The sequence below is a fragment of the Acinonyx jubatus genome, chromosome A3 (genome assembly GCF_027475565.1).
Source record: "Acinonyx jubatus isolate Ajub_Pintada_27869175 chromosome A3, VMU_Ajub_asm_v1.0, whole genome shotgun sequence".
In the NCBI taxonomy this organism is placed as follows: Eukaryota; Metazoa; Chordata; class Mammalia; order Carnivora; family Felidae; genus Acinonyx; species Acinonyx jubatus.
Genome location: NC_069388.1, coordinates 121,779,913 through 121,805,810, shown reverse-complemented (window position 1 = coordinate 121,805,810; position 25,898 = coordinate 121,779,913). Strand labels below are relative to the sequence as shown.

Below are 25,898 nucleotides of genomic sequence, written 5' to 3'. Positions count from 1 at the left end.
GTCAGAAATACTAGCAGTGAAAGAAGAGAGTCCTGGGTCATCTGAAGCTGACAATTTTTCCTCTTATCTTTAGTAGACTTTGGTAGACTTCAGCTGTTTTACACTTACTTGGCCTATTTAATTTTGCTGCTCAGCCATAGACTATGGAAAGGCCCACGTGACACAGATCACTTCTTACCTTTTTTTTCATTTTTAAAGTGTTTTTATTTATTTTGAGAGGGAGAACAAGCAGGAGGGCCAGAGAGAAAGGGAGAGAGAGAGAATCCCAAGCAGGTTCTGTACTGACAGCATGGAGCCTGATACGGGGCTCAAACTCATGAACCATAAGATAATGACCTGAGCTAAAACCAAGAGTTGGATGCTTAACTAACTGAGCCACCCAGGCACCCCCAGATCACTTGTTTTCTTAACCCTGAAGATCATACAGAGAATAGTCAATGTAGAAAAGACTACAGTGTTTTTAGCTCCTGCTCTTTTTTTTTTTTTTCTGTCATGAAATAAAGCAAAGCATCCCACGTATTTTTGGAAATAGAGAAGTGGACAAAGCAGTTTGGAACTGACTTCCCCACAAGGATGGGGCTATATTGCGAAAGTGAATATCCCCTCGGGACACTGCCTTCCTGCAATGCTCCAGGGCTGTTCTGACCCTCAAGAGCTCCACAGCCATCCTGAAGTCAGCAATTTCTCTAGCCACTCTCAAATCCCCACAACCAATTATGAGCATATCTTGATCCGGAACAAAGGGAGTTCACTTACAACGGAGGAAAATTAGATGGCTTTCAAATCCAGGTTGCAGCGAATAAAACCTCTTTGGGTGAATATACCAGAATCCCCCAGTTACTTCCTTAGGTTCTTTCCGATTGGATTGGTGTTCACATTCAGATCCCATGTTCAATAATGCAAAAATGCCACAGTGCTTATGCTACAGTTATTAATCTCCTTGAGATGCTTAAATTATTTCCCTTAAAAATGTAAATCTATAAACAGTCTAAGTTACGCTAAGTGAAATCTTTCATTTACTTTTCATGGTTCAAGAAATTTTTTTTTTTTTTTTTTTTTTTTTACCTTTTCAAGAAGAGGTTTTCTGGGATGTGGAAGTTTGGCAATCCCATTTTCTGGAGGTACAATTCTTTTAGGCCACTGAGGTGATCTTGCAAGTTCTGAGCATAAGGAAGACTCCCAGATGCCTTCTGTAGCCATGCATTTGTTGCCTATGAAACAATAGAAGTTTTTAGAGCAATGGGTATGGGTGGATGGGCCTCCAAGTACAATTAACATTAGGTGATAATCCATATTTGACACATCAATCATTAAGCAGGATGATGCACTGAAGGTGAAAAGCAAATCACAGAAAATTGTGAATTTTGGCTGTTAGTCATTGATCTCTTCCTGTATTTTATAAAAAGAATATATAACATAGTCAAACTCCTAGCCAGGGTCCTAAAGCTTCCTTTGATATTATACCCATAGTAAACTCTTCTGCCTAGTACTATTCATTAGGGATTTATCACACACAGCCTGGTGTAACTGGGTAACTAAACGCCCGTGAGTGTTTCTTCGCTCCTCAGGAATTCTCTGGGGTAGGAAGCATACCTTATCCATCTCTGGATACCCTCTTTCACCTAACTCAGGGTTGAGTATGTAATTAGTCCTTATAACCATGTATTTATTGACTGACTGATTTGTACTTACAACTATTAATTTGGAACCCATGTGCCGGAAAGTCATGTCTGTTTGAGGAACTCTGTGATCCAAGAGACTGTTGGCATACATATGCAAGCTTTTAGGATAATCAGAGAGATCCAGGGGGAAGTTAGAAGCTGCTTTTTTGGTATCCACGTTGGTGCCTGTGTTCCATTCAAACTCAATCTTCTCTTCATCTGAAAATGCACGTATGAAACAGTTGTCAGTGGTACTAGGTCAGCCCCTAACCCATGTCCAGGTGCTCTCTGGAAGTACCCATGGGGAGAGGAAGGACATACCATAACGCCATGCCAGCTTCTTGGAAATTGTTGAGCCATAAGCTGTAGCAGACGAGTCCATTTGGAAGAGTAGTTTTGTGGGAGACCAGTGGGTGAGGATTTCACTTCTGGCTTCTGCTTGCAGACGGGGTATGGAAATAACACCTTTGATTTTGCCTTCTTCACTTCTGTCGTAGCTATTGGGAAAAAAAATCATTTGATGTCAATGACTACCCATGCCAAAGAGACACACGGGATCAAACAGAAGAACCATTGGTGGCGATAAAAAGGAGATACATGAATGCCCCCCCAAATGAACTCATTAACTTCTGAGGCCGACTTCAGCACAAATTCAGGACTTTCCAGGAAGGTATGGGGGAAAGACAAGGTTTTCAAAACCTGTGTGAATCCTGCTGTACCATTTACTAGCTCTGCTGCTTTGGCCATATTATTTAACTCCTCTGCACACCATTTTCTTATCTATTAAACAGGGAAACTCAGACCTATGTTGCAGTTTATTATGAGAACTGAGATAATTCCTTTAGCACAGTGTCTGATGAATAGTAAATGCCCAATGAATGGTAGGAAGATCCAACTGGACATTGTACAGAGGGTCAGAATGCTGAGGGCTCTATCTGCCCCTTGGAGCACAGACTGGGGACACCCCAGGTTTGGTCAGTTTTAAAGCTCAAAAGGAAGAAAGGAAAGAACCAAGACTTCAAATCAGGTCACCCTGAGCCTTCATACCTTATGTGGCCGGTAAGAGTGACCTCAGTGATTTTCTTGTTCTGGATGTCCAAAGTGAGCTTGTAAGACTTTTTTTCCATAGCAGATTCATCACGAACTCTGAGGACTGTCCCAAGGTCAACATCAAAATCTGGAATTTGGATTTCACTAGACAAAGTCATACTCTGCCGGTTATATTTGAACATCATAGTAGCCTCAGACTGCTTCACACCTGAAAGGGTGTACAAGAGAATCAAGACATGTGCATTCAGAAGCTATGTTTAGGAAGGAAGGGGAGGAAGAGGCAGAGAAACGCTAAGCATTCAGTGTGCTTCAATGAGGACACAGTTCAGGATTTTATGGGTGTTCGTGCATTTGTTCAGTCTGCAAATATTTATTGATTGCCTGTCATGTGCTTGGCACTGCCCTTGGCACTGGGGAGACCTTGCCCTCATGGAGCTTACATTCTGGTGGGGGGTGTCCAGACAGTCAGGAAGCACATTATTTATGGCAGATGGTGATATGTGGCAATAAGGTGATATGTGGGCAGAGACCAGAATGAAGAGAAGGGCTGAGCTATGCCATGTTCTGGAGGGACCTGGAATGCAAAGGCCCTGCCTGACATGGGAGACACTTGGTGTGGTCAGAGAACAACAAAGGCTCGAGTCCTTCTGAGTCAGCAGACATAACATCTCTGTGTGACCCTCCACCTGTGTCTTCCTGGCTCCTTGCCACCCCTGCCCTGCCTTCCCCTCTCCCAGACTTCTTCCTTTGTCACGAGATTCCTAGGTTTTCTTTAACTCCCAGGTGTGTTCTTTTTACATTTCTGTAACATTGTTACATGACATGGTTTTCAGCATGCACCCCCCTCCTGTGGGTTTTGTTTTTCTCACTTGATTTTGTGACATACGATTTCTACATTACAAAATCTTCCAAAGCGAACATTTAAGTTCGCCCCATCCCCTAAGACCTGCTCCTCCACCAGCCTTTTCTATCTCAGTAAATGGCAACCCCATTCTTCAGTTGCTTAGGCCAAAAAACTCAAGAGTCATCCCAACTCAATTTTTTCTCTTACAGTCAGTCAATACCACATCAGCAAATCCTGAGAAGCCTGATCTTCACAATATGCCCAGAATCCAACTACTTCTTAGATCTCCTCTGCCACTGCTCTAATCCAACATCTCTGGCCTGGATTATTGCCAGAACCTAAATACTAGTTTCTCTGTCCCTGTCCCCCTAAAGTCTTTCCTCAATATAAACATAAATCAATTCATGCAAACTCTCTAGTGGCTTTGTATTTCACTCAGAGTAAAAGCCAATGTCCTTACCATGGCCTACAAGACCATCCCTGCCCTACCTCCCCCTTTCTCTGTGACCTCATCTTCTACCATTTTCCTCCCTGATCTCTCTGCTTCAGTCATACCAGCTTCCTTCCTTTTCCTCAAACATGGCAGCCACAACCTGCCTCAGGGCCTTTGCACTGGCTAACCCCCAGCCTGTAACACTCTTTCCATATGGCTTATCCCCTTACTTCCTTCAAGTCTCTTTTTTATTCTCTTCCACCAGTGCTACTTTCCCTTGTCATTTCAAATGGCACCGTCTTCCCCCATCCTTCTTCCTCCCTGCCACTCCCAGACATTCCCTACACCCTTTTATGCTCTATTTTTTTCTCTAGCACCCATATGGCATTCTGAACATTTACTTGTTTGGCTTCTTGCCGTAAACTGCATGAGGACAGAGACTTTATCACCGCTGTTTATTGTTCCAGCCTCAGCTTGTAGACAGGCCTGACACTTTTCAGGCATCAGTAAATATTTGTTAACTACATTAAAATTAAATAAGTTGTCCTTGTGAGTCCTGGACCTGAGGCTGAGGCAGAGATGTGGGAGCCCTTTCTAGATACTCGCCTTCGGTCTGAGTTACAAACTTCAGGGTGTCCACCAAGATTCCACCCTCTCTCTGCAGTTCGTAGGTTGCGCTGGCAGAATACTGTTCTACTTCTCCAGTGGGCTTCAGTTCCAGAGCAAACCTAAAGGTGTCACAGTGTGTATGGTGCATGTTAGAGCTTTCAGCAATGAGATTAAGGACCCCCAAACAATTTAGCCTCTATTTCAACAACAAAAAAATTTTTCCTTAACATTGGCTCTTGTCCCTAACTAATGATGACCCTTCTGATCCCTTTCAGTCCCTCCAAAAGCCACGGTTAGGGAAGACCCCCAGGGTGTTTGGACAAACAGAGCCGGAGCTGGCCGGTTGTGTTAGCAAAGCTGAGGACAAGTAGAAGTGCCGAGAGTTGAAGGCAAGGAGCCCTTAAGCATGGCCAGGGCTTTGAACACACCAGTGGGCTCCAGGAAAAGTTGTGCTAACGTGTCTCGAGGCTCAGAAATATGGACATTGAATTAGGAGCAAATTGGAATCTGTGCTGTGATCCCATTATCTAATGCATAAGGGAGAAAAAGGGGACACCATCTACAAAGAGAGGCTTTTAAAGGAATATCTCTCACTGGCAATGCTACAGCTCCCTTGAAGGAGTGTGATGGAATCACTTTGTTAATTTTTGAGCTGAGACTTCCTTAGGGGTTGTGACTGCTTACCTTCCTGCCCCACCCTTCCTCACCTATGGAGAAACTCCATCCTACACTCAAAGTTTAGTAGGAATACAAGTACACTTCAGGTGCGTTGGGACAGAGGACCACTATCGTAACTAATCAAAAGGTGGTGCAAACCCCTAAAGCTGGTGGCACAGCCTCTTAGAACACACAGCAGGTTTCCCCTTTCCTGCCAGGTGGCCACAACGTAGGAGGTGAGCAGAAGCTGGGTGGGACATCAATCATCTCTGACCTGGTGCCCCCGGGCAGCAGACAGTAGGAGGTGGCTTCTGGGGAACTGGCGTTGGAGTAAGAGCCCGAGGTGCAGTAGTCCAGGCCAGTAAAGAGAGGCTTGCAAGTCGACCAGGACTGCCTGTTCTCAGTGAGAGGTGGAACCTCTTGTGTTTTGGTGGTAGAGACCAAATGCAACGTGTTACTGGTGAAGAAAGCACAAACCCTAGTTACCTTCAAGTCATGAGTTGAAGTGAACATCACTGATTCTCTCAGTGCTAATATTTGCCCCCTTAACCTGCTTTCTCTCTCCTCTCTGTCCATACCCACCCCAAATTATTTGATTTACAGAAACAACTAACAGTACGAACATCAGCAAGGCTAACAAACACAGTGACTTTTCCATTACAGACATTGTACAAGTCGTTTACTTTTGTTAGCTGTGATCCCTACAACAGCAGACATCAGGAGGCGCCTTCTTTTACAGAGGAAACAGAGACTCAGAGATGTTAAATAATGATCACTGGGGCCTAAACTCAGGTCTTTTCCCATGAAAAGAAGGCTAGAAGGAACTCTTACTATACTGGCTTCTTTCCATTTCTTTCCCACATGAAACCTGTCCAGGTCACCTCTCCCATTGCGTGAATGCACGCCTGGGCACACACCTCACTCACACCCCTTTCTTTCCCTGCTAGCCCCTTCTTGTCTACCTCCCAGTCAAGAAACCTGTCTGCCTTTGTGGTCTCCATCCTTTCAAAACGCTTCTCACTGAACTGTTACTGTGCGTCTGGGATTGCTTCCATCAGCATCTCCAATCACTGTCTTGCTTCCAACTCCAATAGACACTTTTAGGCATTATTTTCCTTGATCTCCCAGAAGTATTTAGTAGAGCTTCTCACTTCTGGCCAGATTAAGACTTTAGCCACCCTTCTCTCAAGTATGTATTTGAACACGTTAGGAAGTGTGACAAAGTTCAACAATGTCCCGATTTCTCCAAGGATGCTTTCTTTGACATATCATGTTCTTTCCTCAGTACTGTGTCCTCCTTTTAGGGGTGCCCTAAAATCTAGCTTTTCTGTGGGACCGGAGCCCTGAGTGCCAGCTTTGGCTGCCAATGGGGCGATCCACCCTGGTGGCCACTTCTGGGCTTCTATGACCCTTTATGACAGAAGACAAGGCTGGTGCTTCTGTCTCTGGCCACTCCTTCTCACCCTTTGCTGTTCCCCTCTCACCCCACACGTTAACATTTCCCACATTTCTGTGCTAGTCCCTCACGTCTTACCCTACACCAATCGCTGTTTGACCTCAACAACCTCTATCTGCAGGTGCTAAGTCGGTATCTGTAGCTCCAGCCTGCTTACCAAGCTCAGACCCATTGGTCCCACTGCCACTGGAGATTGTAACTGGTTGTCTCACAGGACTTCAAATGCAGCATATCCCAAACTGAATTTGTCAGCTTCCTCCAAACCAGCTGCTTTCCCTATTTCAGCGAAAGACACCCCCACTGCCTTTTCCTCTTTCTTTTTCCTCAACGCCACGTCTGGTCAATCACCAAGTGCTCTTGTTTCCACCTCCTGAGACTTTCTGGAGTAGGCTCACTCCTCTCCGCACCCTCCCTGGCACTCTTGTGCAGTCTGCGACCTGTTCTCACCCACACGTGGGTGTGACAGATTCCAGCCAGTCTCTCTGACTCCAGTCATGCTTCCTTTCCATCCTTGTCCCACTCTGGAGTCAGAGGAGGTCTCCTAAAACACCAAGCTTGCTTGATTTATGCTCCCATTTTAAACTCCTTTGCCTTCAGAAGAGTCCAGCACCCTTCAGATGGCTGAGAAGGCTGACCCTTGCCAGCCTCTGTCACCTCCCTCCCTGTCCCCTGTGCACTTCACCACACTGAGTTTTGAGTTTCTTGCAGCTCCTGAACCACATTCTTGTTCCTTCGGGCTGTTCTCTTCTCTTGGCCTGGTAACACTTATTCCTTTATCTTTTTTCTGCATATCTCTGACATGGTCTTCATGTCAATTTCTTCAGAAAGCTTTCCCTGAGTGGCCCAGCCTACCTCATACAGAACTTCATGTCCTTCTGTGCTTCCTCTCAGGCCTCCGTTTATTCTTAGGGTTTGCTTCCCTGCATGTCCTATCTGTGAACTTTAAGTGCTAGAAGGTCAGGGACCTTGTGTATCTCATTTAACATGCTTCGTATAGATTTGGCACTTAAATACCATTTTTACTATTTTTGAATCGACAAATTAATGTGTCCAAGATATAGAAACTAAGGCAAATCAATGTTTGAGGATATCATCGAAAATGGAGCTCTCCAAATACGCTGCCTCCCATAGTCATGAGATTAAGACTTTCCTGCTCTATCCGCTGAGCTAGTTACCACAGATCAGTATGTCCTCTGGTATTTTTCCTGTGAAAAAAATGTTCATTTCCCAAGGATGATTTTTCTAGAGTTTGTGTTTCTTCTCAAAACAAACAAATAAACAATACCAAAAATCACCTAATAAGAAGTGATTAATTAGCAAGTCCTAAATCTCAGTTTGGTAAAATGTGGACAGTTGAGGAAACTGAAATTATGTAATGAGTCTAGGCTAGGTTAAAAGTAGGTAATTCACTACATTCTCTCCCCCCCACACCCCCACGGCCACAGGGCCTTGAATTATGTTGGGCAGCCAAGCCCTACAGATCCAGCCGCAACCTTCTCTCTTACACTGGCTAATCAGAGCCAGAAAGAGAATTACCTGCCACTGAACAGCCTGATTGGCCTCGTAGGAGACGGAACTGTGAACTTCAGCTGCCCGGCTTTCATGGCAACTTGCACACCCAGGCCTGTCTCGTGGAAGAAGTTGGTGTTCATTTGGATCCCCGTCCTTGAAAAGTCCGGGATGATGATGTCCATATTTGTCACAAACTCCACGGACACAGAGGGCTTTGCCATCAGCTCTGCCTGCATCTTTAAGTCAGAAAACGACCTGTTCAGGTTCATTAAACACCTCAGGCCCCTGGCGTCAGATCAAGTGCCCTTCCCCACCCATGTGCTAACATCTCTGGATAGCTCACACCTTAGGAAACATTATTGTGATTTCTTTTTTTTTTTTTTTAATGTTTGTTTGTTTGTTTGTTTGCTTAGAGAGCCCATGCATACATGCCAGAGGGGCAGAGAGAGAGACAGGGAGAGAGAATACCAAGCAGGTCTCCTTCTGTCAGTACGAAGCCTGATGTGGGGCTCGAGCCCATGAACTGTGAAATCATGACCTGAGCTGAAATCAAGAGTCAGAGGCTTAACCAATGGAGCCATCCAGGCACCCCTACTGTGATTTCTTTGGAGGAAGAAAAGCCACGTTCTCAGTTCCCTAGAGCCAGACATTGATACCCAGCACTAGGAAGTGCCCTAGTTAACTTTAGGCATAACAGGATGAAAAGATGACAGGAATCCTCATTTATTGAGAGAATAGCCGTCTCCTTACTGCCAGGAGCTAGCAAGGTGGTGCCTCCTAGTGGAATCTTAAAGTTCATAAAAATGAGTAGGGCGATTACAATGATGATGTACTTCATCTTCAACTAGACACACATTTTAAAATTGTACAAGAAACCCACCCCTGAGGAAAAGAATGATCTAAGGAATCAAAACAATGAACAGGATCTTACACTGGCTACTTCCAGCTTCATTCCACCCCTGATTCCAGGAGTGATGACTCCAGAGGAGGAGATTTGCAGTTGTAACCCAAGTCCGGTGGGGAGTTCAAAGGCGTTGTCCATGAAGATGTAGTGAAGAAACAAGTCGCTCCTTAAACCTTTCTTGATGGCCTCTCCAATCTGTGGGTCCAACGGGGTACAGTAACTACAAGTAAGCCTCATCAAACTGGGGTTTGTGAAATGTGACTTCCCACATATCACACAATAATTGTTTGTTATCCAGAAGGGACAGACTAGCATATTTTGATTATCTGAGTATTTGACAAAATTAATGATTATCAGTTTTGACAGGTTGGGATATAAGAAATTTCCCTGGAAAGATACCATGTCATTTTGAACTAGTGGTTTGGAGACCCTTGAGAATATTGCCGTGCCTCAGAGCTTTATGTGCTTTAAGTAGCCTTGAATGGCATGGCTTAATTCCAGTTATTTGGAGTCTCAACATAAATGAGGTTTTATGTAAGTGTAATATATTATGATAAAACCATTTCTTTTTGAAACCAATGAGCTATTGACATGATAGACATAATAGTAGGTATTAGTTTTTTTTTTAAATGACATTTCTAGAAAATAACTTGTGGTCTGTTTTCTTAAAGCCAACATTGTTATTTATCAAATACCAGGTAATATATTTGGATATTTTCTACCTTATTAATAAATTAATAATAGTGGAAACTATAGCTCATATTTAGATAGTGGACTACAGTTTGTCAAATACATTCCTTCATCATTATAATTTCAATATTAAAAGGAACCTGTAACATAGATATAGGGAGGTAACACTTAATATTTTTTTCCAGATGAACAAATGAATGCTCTAAAAGATATACCTAACGTTACAAATGGCCTAGTTTCTAAATGTTACCAATTATTTGCAGTCTAAGAATCTTCCTCTCTGAAATTCAAGGCAATTGAATTGCTTCTTTGAAGGAAGTACCAGCACTTTCTCTGGTTTGTGGGACAGGATTGTAAGGAGTCTGGGAGATCTAAAAAGAGCACTGGCTAATCTCCTTGCCCTATCATGGGGCCTGGCCGACTTACCATCTGGGGGACCCCCTGCAGAGTGCGAACACCATTCAGCAGCAGCTTTCCCAGGAGCTGGAGGTCATGGAGCCTGACAAAGCCAAGCTCCTCTCCCAGGATGCGGAGGTAGGCTCTGGCTTCTGGGAATTCTCTGGATTTCAAATCTTTGATCAGTTTCTCAATATTGAGCATAATTCCATTGACCATGTCCTGGGATTTTAACAACAAAATGTCTAATGAGATGTCAGCATTGTCAGACATTTAGAGTCCTGATGTGGGGCCCATCTGCTGCTGCCATGATGGGCTAAACACAAGTATTCAAGGTGGGGATCTAGGGAAGCCACTGAAATCAGACTCCCACCTTTTACTGAAAAATAGATAGCTCCTCCAAACTGAGATGAAAAACAACAACGACCCTGAAGTCTTACCACGGATAGCAATGCTTCCACACTGTTCTTAATTTGAATAATGCAGGCATAGGAAGATGTCAGGATTCATAGGGCTAACCAGGAGTAGAAGATTGTCTATCCCTCACCCTTCCCAGCTTATCCCTTTCTTCTCTGATAAGGGATGAATACTAGGGGTTTCTTGAGAAAATGAAGCTGCTGTATAAATTGGCCAAATGCTTTAAAAACACACCATCCTAGACAAGTTCTTCTTAGAGTTAAGAAGAATTCTATAGATTGATGCTTAGTCATTGAGAAAGAAGAGAGTGTTGATAGACCCAGAACACAGCAAAAAGCCTCAGCCTCAGGTGGAGGTAGTTAAATTACAAGGTGGAGGTGGGGCCATCTGTGAACATCTAGGAGTAAATTATTGCCCTGTCTTTCAAACTGAAATGTGCATACATGTCACCTAGGGAATGTCCTTAAGATGTAGGTTCAGATTCAGTAGATCCTGGTGAGGCCTCAGAACCTGCATTTCTAACACATTCTGATGTGATGCAATTGCCTGAACCACACTTTGGGTAAGGCAAAAAATTAAAGAATAAGAAACTCCAGGTTATTCAATCTGCTTTCTTCTCCTTAAGTGGGGTCTTATGCTGGCTTCAAAGTGGTTTGCTCCCACTAGCTAGTACACTGATATGAGTAAGAGCCAAAAAAAGCAGTTAATTATGAAAATATGAATTCAAAAATTGTAATAGTATCTGCTTATTGATCAATCAGTACCAGTCAGGCACTCTGCTTAGCATTTTACATACTTTACTTCATTTAGTTTTTAAATCACCCTGGGAGGCATGGATTATTGGCACACTCTGGGGATGTAGAAACAGACATAATATCAAACAGCTTTTCTAGGTATGCAGTTTGAAGACAGTGTGGTGAGAATTCAAACCCATGCCCCCGAGTTTACACTCTTAATCATCATGTGAGAGCGCCTCTAATGAGTCTGGCCGCTGGGCACATTGAATATCCAGGAGGCTTATAATTACAGAGGACATAGTCCTTATCCCCATAGGACTGGTTAATAACAGTCGTAACTGTCACTTCAGCTAGACAGTTCCTTGATGACTTCTAGGCTTGGATAAAATGTTTTCACATTGAGACCGAAAGCCTTCCTTGAGGGAGTACTTAACAAAAACATACCTGCTCATGTTTATCACCTTTGGTATAGCCAAAATGGTCCACCAAGACCTTGGAGACATGATCAGGAACTTGGCCATCCACCCAGTACAAAGCCTTGTTGACACTGTCTGGGAAAAATCCTTGCTTTCCAAAAAGAGCTTCCAATGTTGGCTCAAAGCCTTTTCCTTCCAAACCAATCTGAGAAAGAAAATCAGGCAAGAAAATGCCATCAGGTTTCTTTGTTGTTTGTCAGCCTCTAATTCCTCTCTTTATGTCCATTTAATTAAACAAGTATTTAATGAATACTACAGGGTAGGAGCTGAACTTAGCACTCCACAGGAGTTGTGGTATTTAATTCTTACTAGAATCTTGAAAGGCAGAACTTATTATTTGCCCTTTTCCAGAAGAGGCAGCTAAAGTTCAGAGAGGATAAATAATCAAACAAAAGATTCGGAGTGAGAATGAATTTGGGGTTTGAGCCAGATCAGTCCGATTACACAGCCCATGTGTTTTCTTGGGTTTTGGTTCTAAGGACTTCTCTGAGACATCTGCATTTCCGTTAATACTACAGAGTCATGCCTCAGGTGACCTCTAGCTGGAAGGCAGGGGGGCAAGGGAGGTGGGAAAGAAGAAGCCCTCAAACAGTTGGTATGAATGAACTGCCTGAATATAATTCCTCCCCAGGCTGCCTCACGGCTCCCTCAACTTCCTATTTGTGGTGTTGTATACAACAGGAGAGAGGACGTAAGCCTCTTCTTAGTATCACACATACCTCAAAGAGGTCCGCTGGAGCAAATCCAAAGACAGTGAGGGTTGTTTTCAGCATGCTTTCTTTAGGAAGGTAATTATTTGGATCAAATATAAGATTTCCTTCAATTTTGGCTGAGACCGGGTCAAGTGATGGAAGGGAAACAGATTTGGAGAGGTGGTAGTTCCGGGAAAATTTTGTGAAGTCCATGATGGTTGGGAGTTGAGATCCTTTCAAAGCATCTTCCACTAAGCTTTTCAAGCTAGATGGAAAGAAGGAGTGTTATTTTTAGCTTACATGTCATATTACTAATCCATTGTCTGTCCCACCCCAAGGAAATAGGGATTGCCAATTGCTACTAAAAGATTTGGGTTTCATTTGCTCAAGAGCTTGGCTCAGGTCTGATGCACTTTTGCATGAATGTTGCCCAGGAGAAAGAACACTCCATAAGGGTAGGCAGTGGCCTTTCGGAATGAGGTTTAGAATTCTAGCACTTTGTTTCAGATGGGGGAACATTACTCTTACTTACTCTTTGATATACAGTTCTTCTGAGTTTAAGATGTTGGTGATGTGGGAAGCCACAAAGTTCTTCACTTGTTCATTCTGTTCCCATGGGAGAAACTGGACAATTTGATTAATATCTGACTGGGAAGGGCTCTTCATCAGCATGAGATAGGCAGCCAGTCGCTTATCCCCTGGAGAGGCATCACTGAGGAAAACCTGAAGAAGGACTTCCCGGACCTGTAGCCAAAAAAGGAGACTATTACCACTGTCCTTTGGTCAGAACACAGAACATGCCTGGCAAACACTGGTGGGGTCTGCTAGCGGTTTATTACGTGCAAGTCGAATTTCTTTCTAATAACTTTTTCAAATGCTGGTACTGAATCTTCTCACCAGTATCCCTCAGAACAACAAGCTCCAAGGAAGGGTCTCAGAAGACTCGTGTCAAATGCATGTTGCATTCAACTCTATTAACATACTCAAGTTGTGACTTGATGAAGGGATGCTACTAGGTGAAAGTAAAGTTGTTTTAACACAAATTATTTCAGTGTGGGAATAAAGGTGGGAAGGGGTAGTGAGAGTGTGGGGTAAATAAATAAGGCATTTTCCAAAACTCTGGAGTCATTTCCACCCAAAGTAGGGCCAGGTCGACAATCCTAGTTTGGGAAGACTGGGGAAATCAGGCATGTTTTCCTAAGATGAGTGACGGTTGATCTGGTAGGGGGGAAGCATGGAGCTAAAGTCTCATATTCTGAGTGCTAGAGTAGCAGCATGGTCCAATATTTCTCTCTTGTCCACAGTCAGGTCAATAGGCTTGCTGAAATTGGCAATTAGAAAGCAGTAAAATAAAGTAAGCTGAATGATGAGATTTAGAATCTCATTCCAAGTCCTTGTTAATCTGAATTAACTTTTTACGTTTAGACATCCTCTGTGGACTTAACCTCATCTTTAAGTTCCATTTTCCGCAGGGCCTGGATGGCAGCCTTCTGAATCAGCAGTGATGGCTCTGAACTTTGGATACATTTCAGGATCGAAGACGTGAGTCTTGGGGATACTGTCTCCATGGTTCTGCCAGTATTTCCAATGACCTGCATTGAAAAGAAATGAGGGGGAATCAGGGTGCAGAAAGAGAAGTAGGGGGTATCCAGGAAAATGCTTCTGAAATGATGTATATTATACAAAAGACCAAAAGTACCCTCAGAATCAAGTAGGTGTGATCTTCATTCCCAGTGCAATCATCGCGAATCTGTTCCAACAGGTAATCAGCAATGTCCAGCAGGGCCTGGGTCACCACAGGGTTTGTCTCATGATAGCTATGGAATAAGAGTTAGGACTCAGCAAGCATAGCTAGGTTTACCTTAACAAACTTTCTTATTTCGGGGCTTTACTCTCAAAACGGTCAGTGGAAAAACAGTGTACGCATAAGAGTCTGGAAGTGGAGGGTAGGGTATGACCTTAGTGCAGAGATGTAGGGTCTTCCTCAACTCCTGCGAGGAGGGCCAGTGTGAAACTCACTTGTTGACCACGTGACCCAGAGCATATAAAGTGGTCCGGCTCTGCTGCTCCTTTGCTGTGCTGAAGATCTCCTGCAGCCTCTCGGCCGAGGGCTCTGGCATCAGGGCCACCAGGTAGGTCACAACATCTGTCAGAAGGGGGTTGGCCTTCTCACTTCTCAGCCACTGGAGGATGTGAGTGTAACACTGGGGCTGTCCACACTGAATCAAAGCTTGTAAGGTGACGGGGCTGAGAAAGAAAGAGCAGAGGATTACGTAGATCACCTTTAGGCAGCTCCATTATCCTTGGCTCATGATGCTCCTCTGTCAGGAGTGCCCTGATCTCCTGTATTCACTCTCCAAATCTGACCATCTTCCGAAATCCAACTTGTATCCCAGGAACCAGGAAGCCTTCCCTATAAGCACTATCCCCTGGGGAAGCACCATGGAGGAAAGTCTGAAGAAGGACCCCAGATTTATCACCAAAGGAGGACAGTTATCCCCGTCCTTCGTTCAGAACATAGAACATGCCAGGCAGACACTGGCATGGCCTCATTTTGGTCCTCAGTCCCTCCTCTGACATTCCCAGCACTTAGAGCCAGTGCCTTGAAGTATAGAGAAATCACGGTATTACTTTGTTTGCCTGAATTCTCTCTCCACTAGCCTAGGCTTCCAGAGGGCACAGATGTCTTTTTCTCTCAAACTTTCCAAGGTGCTCACCATAGAATGAGGGATTAGATTAGTAGATACCCATCAAAATGTGCGAAGTATTTCCCTCCTATATTAACACACAAATGCATATCTGCCTTGAATGCAGTGTGTGTGTGTGTGTGTGTGGCCCATGGAAGTCTAAGCATGTTAGCTGATATTTCTCTATCCAGCAAACATTAACTGATTGACTAGTTGATTAGCTGGATTGATATTTTAATGGCCCCTGAGGTTTTCTGCTTGGCCAACGTTTGCAAGTTCAGCCAGATACCATAGGTCATACGAAAGATATGGTTGCAACCATTAAAGAAATACCTGGACACCTGGATCAGCTTTGGCAAGAGGGATGTGATTGCCTCATTGTTGAGGCCTCTCAGCTCAGTAACCAGTTTATTGAAGAGGTTAGCTCTCTGGGCATTCTGGTCAGAGACGTGTAATGTTTGCAGTTCCTGGAGAGTCTTCACAATGGCCTCGGCCTGCTTTGGGGGTGATGTGGATTTGGTGATCTCAAAGGCCAGACCCACCTCCTCGGTACCTGGGAGGAGGAAAGCGACAAAGGGATTCCTGCTTATCTACATTTCAACCACCTCTTGGTCTACTAGAAACTAGAAAGTAGGGAGGTATCAGCAAAGAAGAAAAGAAAATTATACTGTACTCGATGCCTATTATGTATCTGTCTCTGTGCTAGGCATCTGACTTCAATGTCTTTTACTTTAATGCATTTGCTCATCATACTATCCATATGGGTTGCTATTATTCTTCAATTTAAAGATAAGGAAACTAAGATCCATAGATGAGCAACTCACCTTGCCTAAGACCTCTCTGAGTGTAAGAGGCAGAGCCGTAATTGAATCTCAGCTTGTCTGAATTTGATATCAGATTACCTCTTTACTGGAAGGAAGCAGAGGAGGTGCTACAGCTGAGGCTAGACCCACTGGTGCTCACCTGCCATCTTTTCCAGAGGGATCAGCTTATGACCCTCTGTGTCTCCTCCATCACCCTGCTCTGACCCATGCCAGCATATGTGTTAATGTGGGAAATGTGGGGGAATAACAAGGGAAATGTGGTACCATGGAAAGAGTCCTGACTTAGACTAGACCTGGGGGCTCATTTTGCATCACTTCTAATATTCAGAGACCTTGAGTACATCACAGACCTCTCCATGTGCCATTTTCCCCTCTGTAGAGTGGGTATGAAAGTCCACATAGCTACTACCATAGGTTATGCATTCCCTCATTGAGAACAATGAGGGAATGCATAAGACAGATTTAAATACAAGACAAATGCAGGGCTAGAGTTGGACTAGAGATCGCTAAGGTTCCTTCCTACTCTAAAGACGGATTCCTGACCCCAAACTCTCTCTCCCACTTCCCTACCTCATCCAGGTTCCAGGCCTAATTACTGGGTGTATAAAGTTGTCAGATCTACCAAAGGTAGACTTAGGAGGCCAATTTCCTATTTCTGAAAATCTGGGTCGCTTTGGGACACTTCTCCTTTTCTTTTGTTCCATCACCACTTGACATTCTGAAAGGAACATGCGTGCTCACTAGAGCGGCCCAGAGCCAGAACACCAAAGCCCACTGGACTCATTAGTCAGCAGACACTTCCTAGGACCCAGCAAGAAGCTAAGCCATGATACATGGTGTTTCTTGGGCAGACTTCCCAGCCCTGGAAACTGCGTGCACCTAAAATCTTACCTTCATCAAAGAAGCGGCTGTTGATCTTAGGTGTTTCTTCAAGTTTCAATGTCTGTGTAACCTGTGCCATCATCCCATACTTATTCCTGGTAACAAAGGAAGTACATCATGTCATGGATGGTCAGCTCCTCAGAGCGCACTATTCTTTTCATGTTGAGTGTTTCCCCCATCTCATTTCTACCCAAATCCTGCCTATTTTTCAAACCATTAAATTCAGCCTCTTTGATCCCCTCACCTGCCAATGAACACCACCTACCTCCACCTGGACATGCTAGCTGTCTTTCTTTCAGAAGGACATCTGTACCTTACACCTCTCACCAGTCTGGAGTGCCCAGAGTATAGGGACTAATTTGTGCCTTGAAATTCCTGTGTATTACCCTCAGCACAATGCCAAGAATAAAGCAATTACTCAGTAAATACAAGTTGATGGGTCAGGTTTCAAAATGGATTGGTATATCCAAGTCCCTGGTCCCCATCTCAAATCCTCCATAAAATGTTCTAACTCTTAAAGTCTGGGTCTCAGATACGTTTTGTTGATATCAAATTATTTTGCGTGCCTAAGATTTTCCTGCTGAATTGTCTGTTTGCTTGAAAATGGCGACAGGGATGGGCTGTGCTCTGTAGCTCCTCATATCCTCCTCCAGGCACAGCCTCACCTACAACAGGGCACCCGACAAGCACTCATCTCACACCGACTCCATAAGTGATGAATCAGGGTGCAGAAGGTAACCTACTTGTAGGAAAAAGGCAGGAACACGTGTTGCTCCTTACAGATGGCTTCTGACACATGCTTCTTCTTGGGGTCCAGAGTGTACTGGCAGGACTGGTTGCTGCTAATCAGAGTTGACAAGGGGCCGATCTGTGAATGGGATCGGGAAAAGCATTTTGATCAGTTCCTGAGGCTTGAACCTGATTCTTCTGCAAGGGACATTTACCTTCGAGGAAGATGGGAGATGGGAGTTCTGCACCACTAGATAAACTCAGTGAAAGAAGGGAACTTGGTACTTGACATTGAGACAAAAGGATGCAGCAACTTGGCATACGCCAAGCTGAGTCAAGCTGTACTCTTATTCCACCCCAATGGACCTCTCATCCTGTACAAAGTGTATATAACCTGGTATTGTATGCATACTCACCCACTGCACATTAACACTCGACAAACTACTGCTTCTTAAGTTTTCTTTGCCTAGAAGCCCGTCCTTAAGGCTCTCTTGCACTTTTACATCCTTTGTATCTTTCAGGTTCATGCTCCACATCCTCCACGAATCTTTGGGTCTAGACTGATTGATGCTTGCCCACCGTTTCTTCTAAGTGGATCTACCAACAGCTCTGCCCAGTGAGCTGTTTGAATAGTTGCTTCTCCTTCCTGGTTGGAGTTAGGATTGCTTGTCTGTACTGCTCAGTGTATAACTTTATCAAGTATGCCATTTATTGTCCTTTATTGGCGTGTGTAGGAATCTTGTTCCTGTATTAGACTGTAAGTACCCTGAGGGGAAAATCCATGGTTCATCTGCCGCTGTCTCTGACCCTCAGTGCTGCCTAGAGTAAGTCTGAGCATACAGCAGGTGCTCAAGATAAGCCAGTGCCTTGGCCTCTTTTGATTGTGGCCCTTGTTGTCATCAGATGCCCTATTTTTGGCCCCAAGGACAATGACCAGGAACACTGCCAAGCATGGCAGTGATTGCTCAAGACCTTCCAATTTACTGAGATAGGCTGTGATTCACGTCCCTCAAGATATTACAAGGCATTGGGCAAGCTCTGGTAATGTGGTGCTGCATGAGCCCTGTTGAGGTGACAGCAGAGAAGGTTAATACTAAGGGGGTGGCCTAGACAAGAACAGAGGGGCCAGGTATTGATCAGGGTTGTATATGGGATGAAAGGAAATGACACTAGAATGGTCTTGGTAATGTCACTCCATGGGAGTGAGGGAGAGGAGAGCAGAACACAGGTCTTGGGGCTTCCTCAGAGGTCAGATGCCTAGAGGTGGGGGGACATCCAGTTCTCTTACAGGAAAGAGTGGCAAGTGGCTTTGCTGCCCTACATTAAGCCCTAGAACCTTCTCATGGATGGACAGTCATTATTCTCCATTGATGGCAGAAGGTTTGGTGCCAGTGACAGAATAACGGCAAGAAAGACAGAGCTCTGGGCTGACAGTCAGGAACCTGATTCTTGTCTTGACTTAATTAATAACAGGCCATGTGGCCTCTATCAGTCCTTTCCTGGTTTGGTCCTCAGTTTCCTGCTGAAATCTATATGAAGATGAGGCTGGGTTGGATCTTCTCTGAGATTTGTACCTGCTCTAACATTCCAGAATTTTAATAACCAAGAGGACTGTGCTCAGTGCAAGGAGAGATGTGGGTGTGAAACTTACCATGCCTTTGATGAGAGCAAGTGGGCTAACTCCTGTGCTAATGGGCTTGAAGCGATCACACTTCTCCAGGTTTCTTTCGATGGAGATTCCTGTTGCCACATTTGCCTTCTTTGTTTTAACAGTTAAGTCACTGGAACAGTTTCCATACACAGTATCCTATGGGAGCAGAAGAGACAACAGGTTTATCAGATGGATGTGCGAAAGCAGCCTTAGGTGCTTCAGAGGGGGTGGGAAGTGAGCCTTGGAGAAAAGGCAGGAGCCATATGGACAGGGAGGGGACTTTCTTCCTCTTAGGCAGAGTGTGGGCAATGCTGCTGCCTGGCTGGCCAGAGGCAGAGTAAGAAAGCCAGTTAAGAGTGGTTCTGGTTCTGATGCACTCCAGCCTGGCCTCCCAGGACCCAGCTAACTCTTTTTATTCTGTGCTCTCAGAGCATTTTCTCTATTGCTCATTTACAGCATGTATTCCAATCTGCCTTGTATTTAATGTATCTTGGTTTTCTCCCCAGACCACGAGAACTCCCTGAGGAAAGGCTTCTGCAGGATGCATCTCTGTATTCTCCAAGTGTGGTATAGCATAGAACTTAGAACTCAGTAAGGGCTCAGAAATGTTCCCGGGACTCAAGTAAATTGAATTGTCTCTCAGATTGAAACTTGAAATTCTTAAGAGAGGCTGGCAACAGATTCAATTATTTTCTGTGTTGAAAACACACACAGGCTTTACTTTGTGACACCTGGTGGGGATAGGAAAAAATCAAACAAGAGAGTAGGGAAGCCAGGACTCCTCAAATACTGCTTTCAAATGAAGCCAACTTGCTCAGCCTGTTCACGAGGATCCACCAGTGAGCCCAGGAGAGAGGGGGAGCCTTGGGTACTGTGTAGCAAGCCATGGAGCCACATGAATAACCCACTCTATGTACACAGTGGGACCCGGCTGAAATATGTGAAGAGGAGTTCAAAGGGCCACTATTATCCACTCTCTGAGCTCTCACCAGAAACAACACTTGCTCATCCTCTTCTGTCTCTGGAGGAACCAGGAGGGCAGAAATGATGCCCCTTTTGATGTTCAGGATATGTTTAGGCTCCTCTTTCTCTGGGTAAAGTAAAACTTGCTTCCCTTCAGGAATGGCCAGCCTGAGTTCGTACCTGTTCCAGAGAGAGTGTGGTCACGGAAGTGTCTTTTCTCCACTGTGAGCCTGTTGGACGTAAGCTGGATCACTTTGCAGCCTCCTTTTTTTTTTTTTTTTTTACTTACCGTTTTTTTCATTTTGCATCTTTTCTTTACGAATGTACCTACACATATACACACATTTTTCAAAAAAGTATAGAGATATGTGTATATTTTTGGCATTCTTTTACTTTACCTGTTTTCACTTGACTCACACATCCCGTTATCTGTTTGCCACCCACATCAGTCTCTGCTGACGTGCTCTTCATGGAACAACCCACTGGGTATTTCATTTCTATCTCCACACGCAGGCAATCCCATACAGAGGTGTGGGGGTGGAAGCATTTGCACATAAAGATTTTTTTTCATTGTTTGTTTTATACAAACGACATTGTGTTTTCCACATTTTTCTCTTTCTTGCTTTTCTCACTTAATTATACTCCATAGAAATCCTTTGACTCGTTTGGTAAAGCTCTAACAGATTTTTTTTTTTAAAGCTATAGAGCATTCCCATTTTATGGTTATATATAATTTATTCAGACATTCTCCTACTTAGTGACATTCACTTTATTTCTGGATCTTTTTTTCCCCACACGAACAACACTGAAATAAACATCCTTATGCATATACTACTGCTTTTCTTTTCACGGGCTAGAATCCCAGAGTTTTGAAATTGCCGTGTCAAAGGCAATAAGTATTTTTAATTATAATAGCTATTGACTATCAGCTCTCATTTCTACCACCAATGCACATGTACACTTTTCCTCGGAGGCCTGCCAGCAACAAGTGCTGTAGCTGTTTTAAATTTCTGTAGTCTTATGGGCATAAGGTGATAAATACCTTGTTGTTACCTTAATTACACTTCCTGACTACTAGCGAATTTGAGCTTCTACTCATACGTTTGTTGGATAGTCACTCGTATGTGGTCTCAGATCGTGTCTGAAGCCCATGTCAACTATGATCTTAGGGACTTCCCTCTGGGGACTCCCTTTTGGGGATTCAGGGCTACACCTCTTCTTGTTAAGTCAGCAGGAAGAGAAGGGGGCCAGGCACATTTCCTGCAGCTCGACATCCTCACTGACAGTTTCAGACACAGCCGTGTGGGCTTGGAAAGCCTTGTGGTGATCAAGAGCAGGAGTCCCTTTTGTTCGGAGAAAGATAAGGACCAAAAAGTAACTCCTAGTCCCTCCTGTCACCGCATCCCTGTCCCTCATACACATTTAGGTCTTAGAAAAACTATTGGTGGGAGTCAGAAGCCTCAAGGCTTACTCTGCAGAGGAAGGACTGGCTTTCATGTCTAATGTGTAACAAACCGAAGATGGGCAGAGAGCTCCTGGTGTTACCAGATCAACGAACCTCTATCACTGCTTGTATTTATTTGCACACACTTAGGACACCATCAGCTGTGATTTGGACTGGAGGCAGGGGTGATGTTCAAAATATTTAACAACTGGTGTCACATAGACATTGATCAGTCAGAAGACACACCAGCTGTAAACACCAGGAATGGCCTGGTCAGCGTGCACCAGCAGAACGCTCTAGACTGGAGGCTGGGCTTGGTCTCCGTGCTGAACAGACCCCGCACCACCATGAGTAGCCACACCAACAAATCCTGCTGGACCCCCTCTTCCCCAACGAAGAGCACTAGGTTCCTGTCTCGTTTAATTCTTTAAACAAAAATTCGCTTACTTAAATCAACTATCTCAGCCTTATCGTCTCAAGGAGTTTTAAAGCATGAGATTATTTGAGAAACACAGTTAAATGATAATTAGGGGAACTTCACTAGGGGAGGGTAAATAATGCTTCCTCTTTCTGATTTTTGTGACAACAGCAATTCCCTGATCCGTGGTGAATACATAAAATATTTATTCTCACACACATGCCTCCTATAAACACATAGATTCATCCCTCGCTGGACACACACACACACATGCAACACACACACGTGTATGCACGATACATGCAGCGACTCCCGGAGTCAGAAGTTTACACAAGCCCGTGCCTTACTTGGACATGGCAGCAGCAAACTCCTCAGAGTTGCTGGTCTTGTGCAGCAACGGCTTCCCCCTAGCGTTGAAGCCATACCCCTCCTTCAGCGCGCACTGGCTCGTCTTGAGGATGAAGCTACACAGTTGGGGCACCTCCAGTTCAACCTGGGAAGAGGGTAGCAGCACCTGAAGACTCTCCACCAAGAATGTGAGCCCCTCCACAGCCCAGGCCTTACTCTTTAATCAGGACACTTCGGGAAATACACTGGGGTCCGTGATACCTGCTCCCCACGCCACGTGGATCTTTAACATGCCTTCTGGGTCCCCCATGAATCAACAGACTTAGTCCGATTTTGGGTCTTTTTTGCATTCTGAGATACCAAGTTTTTTAAGTCTGCCCCTGTGCGTGTAAAGGAGGACTTATTTTTGTATTGGTTCTAAAGAGGCATGACTGGTTAGAGGGCATGAAGCCTGGGAGCAAGAGGAAGACCAACAGGAAGCAGGAAGCAGGCTATCATTGGTTTCAACACCAAATGTTTCCTTAATGTCACCAAACCCCCCCCCCCACCCCGCCCCAGACCCCATTGTTTGTATCTATCTATTAGGGCCTCTTCAGAGCTTCTCGTAGAGCTGGCGTTTATGGAGATCCCTAGTTGTCATCTAGCACTGTTAAAGAATTTTCTGCAATGATGGGAATTTTCTATATTTGTGCTGTCTGACATAAAAGCTGCTAGCCATGGGCACTTGAAATGTGGCTAGGGTGACTAAGAAACTGAATTTTAAGTTTTACTCAATTTAAATAGCCACATGTGGCTAATGGCTACCTTAGTTGACAGCACAGACTACGGGGCCCTAGAAAGAAGAGGTCAATGTCTCAGCCTGACTTTTCTTCCCCAACACAAATCCCAATAGTGGCCCTTAGATCCATTCCATATCAACATGGGCATGAATACAGTCATCTGAACCACAGATAAAATTTTATTCAAGAACAAACTGCATGTTTAATTTTTTCTTTTTTTCTTTTTCCTTTTAGCAAAGACACTGTTTGGCTTAGAGTATCAAAACTGCACTCCAGAATGCTTTCCTGAGATGCCCACCTCCCTTGGCTCACCCACTGGGCTTCTCTCATCATGTTAAATCTACCGTCCTGCAATGCTGATATTCTAGATATGTATTCCAATGGCATCTTGCAAACGAATGGAAAAATAAATCTGGTTGGCAAAATTTTCTGTGGCAGACAACTCAGCAAAGCGGCTGACTTTCAAACTGAGGGCCAGTCCCTGCACTTTGAGGTCACAGCAGTCCTAGCATAAGCTGGGTTTGCTCAGCCGTGGACTCCGTGCCTCTGGGTGCTCCTCCTCTCCCTCCATACCTTACAGTTGATCCTGGTGGTACTTCTTGCATCAGTGGCCCCAGGAACACCACTGGAACTCTCAGCCTCATAGTTGTACACATACTTCCGGAGGTGCTTGAATCGAGTTGCTCCTTCTAAAATGGGGAGAAATAGGTCAACTACATAGCAGATAACTCCCCCAAGGATAGTCAACTCTGGGAAGAGAGGGGCAGTGGCCCAGATCATAAAAAAATGGTAATTAAACTAAAATTATTATTTTCAAGTTTATTTATTTTGAGAGCGAGAGAGAGACAGAAGAGGGGGGCAGGGGCAGAGAGAGAGAGAATCCCAAGCAGGAACTCAGGAACCATGAGATCATGGCCTGAGCTGAATCAAGAGTCATAGACTCAACCAACTGAGCCACCCAGGTACGCCTAGACTGAAATTATTTTTAATTGACTGCATTATACTTACTTTCCCTTTACAGATTTAGCTTCCCCACTGTGTTTCATTGAGGATAATGTTTACATTTGATGGTATTTTGGATGTATCCTCTGAGGTGCAAGGAGGGGAGCATTAAACAATGGGGCTCAGAAAGTCTTCAAGAGAGACCAGCAAATACCTCTAATACCTTTTCAGCTTGAAAATACCACAATTCTGTGGCTCTTTTTTGGTTCTCACAAATCCATGAGGCAGAGTTCATTAAGTTTTAGGAGTATCTGTCTTAAGAAAACCTCAAGGAGGAATATCTGGAGGTTTCCATTGTGCTGGAGAGGAATTTGCCTAACAATTTGAGAAAAAGGACATCTGGGGCATGAGCACAGATGCAGTGACGCGAGAAGGACACAAGATGGCAGTGCTGCCCCATCGGAGGCCAGCCTCCCGCTCTCAGGAAAACACTGAGTACCACCGCAAGGCCAGCTCCTTTGACCCCGAGAGGTCAGGTAAATATGAAGGACTGGGGGGCTGGCTTCTGCACAAAGGTTAAAGTCAGCATTTCCTCACCCTCATATGTTTCGAATTAATGATTAGCCACCGATAAACAGATGGTGATGTCTCTTTAAAGTGTCCACGGGCCCACAGCGTGACAGTTCCTTCCCCACCGTGCCCTAGGCCATGTTTTTGGGACAGAATAGAACAGCAAGGAGAAGAGAATTGAGCTCCTTTGGAGGTGGGCAGAGGCCCCAGGAACTGGCTTCCTGGGGCTCAGAGCAGTGCACATCCATCCCAGCATCCCAGCATTTTAGTGAGCTGGCGTGCAGCAGGGCGGGCTGGGGGGTGGGGGCGCCCTTCCCTGCCCAGTGGGGAAGCGCCTTACTTGGGCAGCCGGGGCTGACGTTTTCCAGCACCTCGTCTTCTGTAAGAAAAGGAGAAAGACATTGGTGGTCTCTCCCGTCTTCCGATGACGGGCCCCAGCGTCTCACCGGGAGGGGCACCGCAGGGGTCTTCCAGCTTTTAGAGGAGAAGCCGCTTCTGGAGAACCCGCTCCCCAGCCCGTGCTCTCCCCGCCCCGCCACCGTGCTGCACGAGGATGAGGCCCCGCCGGCCCTTTTCCGGGTCCTCGGCGGCGCCCCCGGCCCCCTCCCCGACGACGCAGCCCCGCGCGCCCGCACGCCGGCCCGCCCCACTCACGCGCCCAGGCGCCGGCGGCCGCCAGCAGCAGCAGCAGCAGCGCGGGCCTTGGCGGGCCCATGCCGACGGGGTGGGCGGCTCCCTCGCTGCGCCTCGCGTGGGCCGGCGGGCGGGCTGGCTGGCTCCTCAGGGACGGGCACCCGCAGGCAGCCGCCCCGCACCCGAGCTAGGAATGCGCGGCCAGCGCCCGCGGCCCATTTATACCGGGCCGCCCGCCCAGGCCGCAACTCCCTGGCTTCGAGAGCGCGCCGGGCGAATTGCAAAAGGTCCAAAGGGCAGCTGGGCCTGTTTGCTTTTGCACACCGGGCTCGCCTGGCCTCTGAGCTCCAGGAGGGGCCGGCCGGGGGCCTGAGCCCAGACCCAGCCAGGACCACGGCAGGCCTCTATTCCGGCCTGCTTAGAGTGGGGCCCTTGGGCGGGGGTGCTTGGCGCCTGAGAGGCCTGCTCCGGCCCAGCGGGGACTTCAGGAGATG

At 45.4% G+C, this 25,898-nt stretch overlaps 1 protein-coding gene and 1 long non-coding RNA gene across 2 annotated transcripts in view; one reads left to right on the top strand and one right to left on the bottom strand.

The window, feature by feature from the left end:
* The window catches only part of LOC113592439 (uncharacterized), a 97,111-nt gene extending 85,122 nt beyond the window's left edge, over positions 1 to 11,989 (top strand). Inside the window, exon 7 of the long non-coding RNA XR_008289652.1 lies at positions 2,159 to 11,989. This is a non-coding gene — a long non-coding RNA (uncharacterized LOC113592439). The remainder of the gene's footprint in view (positions 1 to 2,158) is intronic.
* APOB (apolipoprotein B) overlaps positions 1 to 25,610 on the bottom strand; it is a 38,455-nt gene extending 12,845 nt beyond the window's left edge. Inside the window, exons 1-24 of the mRNA XM_027033268.2 lie at positions 25,426 to 25,610; positions 25,112 to 25,150; positions 23,833 to 23,948; positions 22,480 to 22,625; positions 20,297 to 20,450; positions 19,308 to 19,463; positions 17,671 to 17,795; positions 16,937 to 17,022; positions 15,555 to 15,774; positions 14,554 to 14,781; positions 14,234 to 14,351; positions 13,980 to 14,126; positions 13,067 to 13,278; positions 12,562 to 12,799; positions 11,811 to 11,987; positions 10,243 to 10,434; positions 9,154 to 9,321; positions 8,247 to 8,458; positions 5,529 to 5,711; positions 4,595 to 4,716; positions 2,709 to 2,919; positions 1,983 to 2,158; positions 1,693 to 1,880; positions 1,066 to 1,211 (exon numbers count right to left, since the gene is read on the bottom strand). Of these exons, the coding sequence (XP_026889069.2) occupies positions 1,066 to 1,211; positions 1,693 to 1,880; positions 1,983 to 2,158; positions 2,709 to 2,919; positions 4,595 to 4,716; positions 5,529 to 5,711; positions 8,247 to 8,458; positions 9,154 to 9,321; positions 10,243 to 10,434; positions 11,811 to 11,987; positions 12,562 to 12,799; positions 13,067 to 13,278; positions 13,980 to 14,126; positions 14,234 to 14,351; positions 14,554 to 14,781; positions 15,555 to 15,774; positions 16,937 to 17,022; positions 17,671 to 17,795; positions 19,308 to 19,463; positions 20,297 to 20,450; positions 22,480 to 22,625; positions 23,833 to 23,948; positions 25,112 to 25,150; positions 25,426 to 25,486 (3,821 nt within the window). The 5' untranslated portion in view covers positions 25,487 to 25,610. The remainder of the gene's footprint in view (positions 1 to 1,065; positions 1,212 to 1,692; positions 1,881 to 1,982; positions 2,159 to 2,708; positions 2,920 to 4,594; positions 4,717 to 5,528; positions 5,712 to 8,246; positions 8,459 to 9,153; positions 9,322 to 10,242; positions 10,435 to 11,810; positions 11,988 to 12,561; positions 12,800 to 13,066; positions 13,279 to 13,979; positions 14,127 to 14,233; positions 14,352 to 14,553; positions 14,782 to 15,554; positions 15,775 to 16,936; positions 17,023 to 17,670; positions 17,796 to 19,307; positions 19,464 to 20,296; positions 20,451 to 22,479; positions 22,626 to 23,832; positions 23,949 to 25,111; positions 25,151 to 25,425) is intronic.
* Between the last annotated feature and the right edge of the window lie 288 nt (positions 25,611 to 25,898).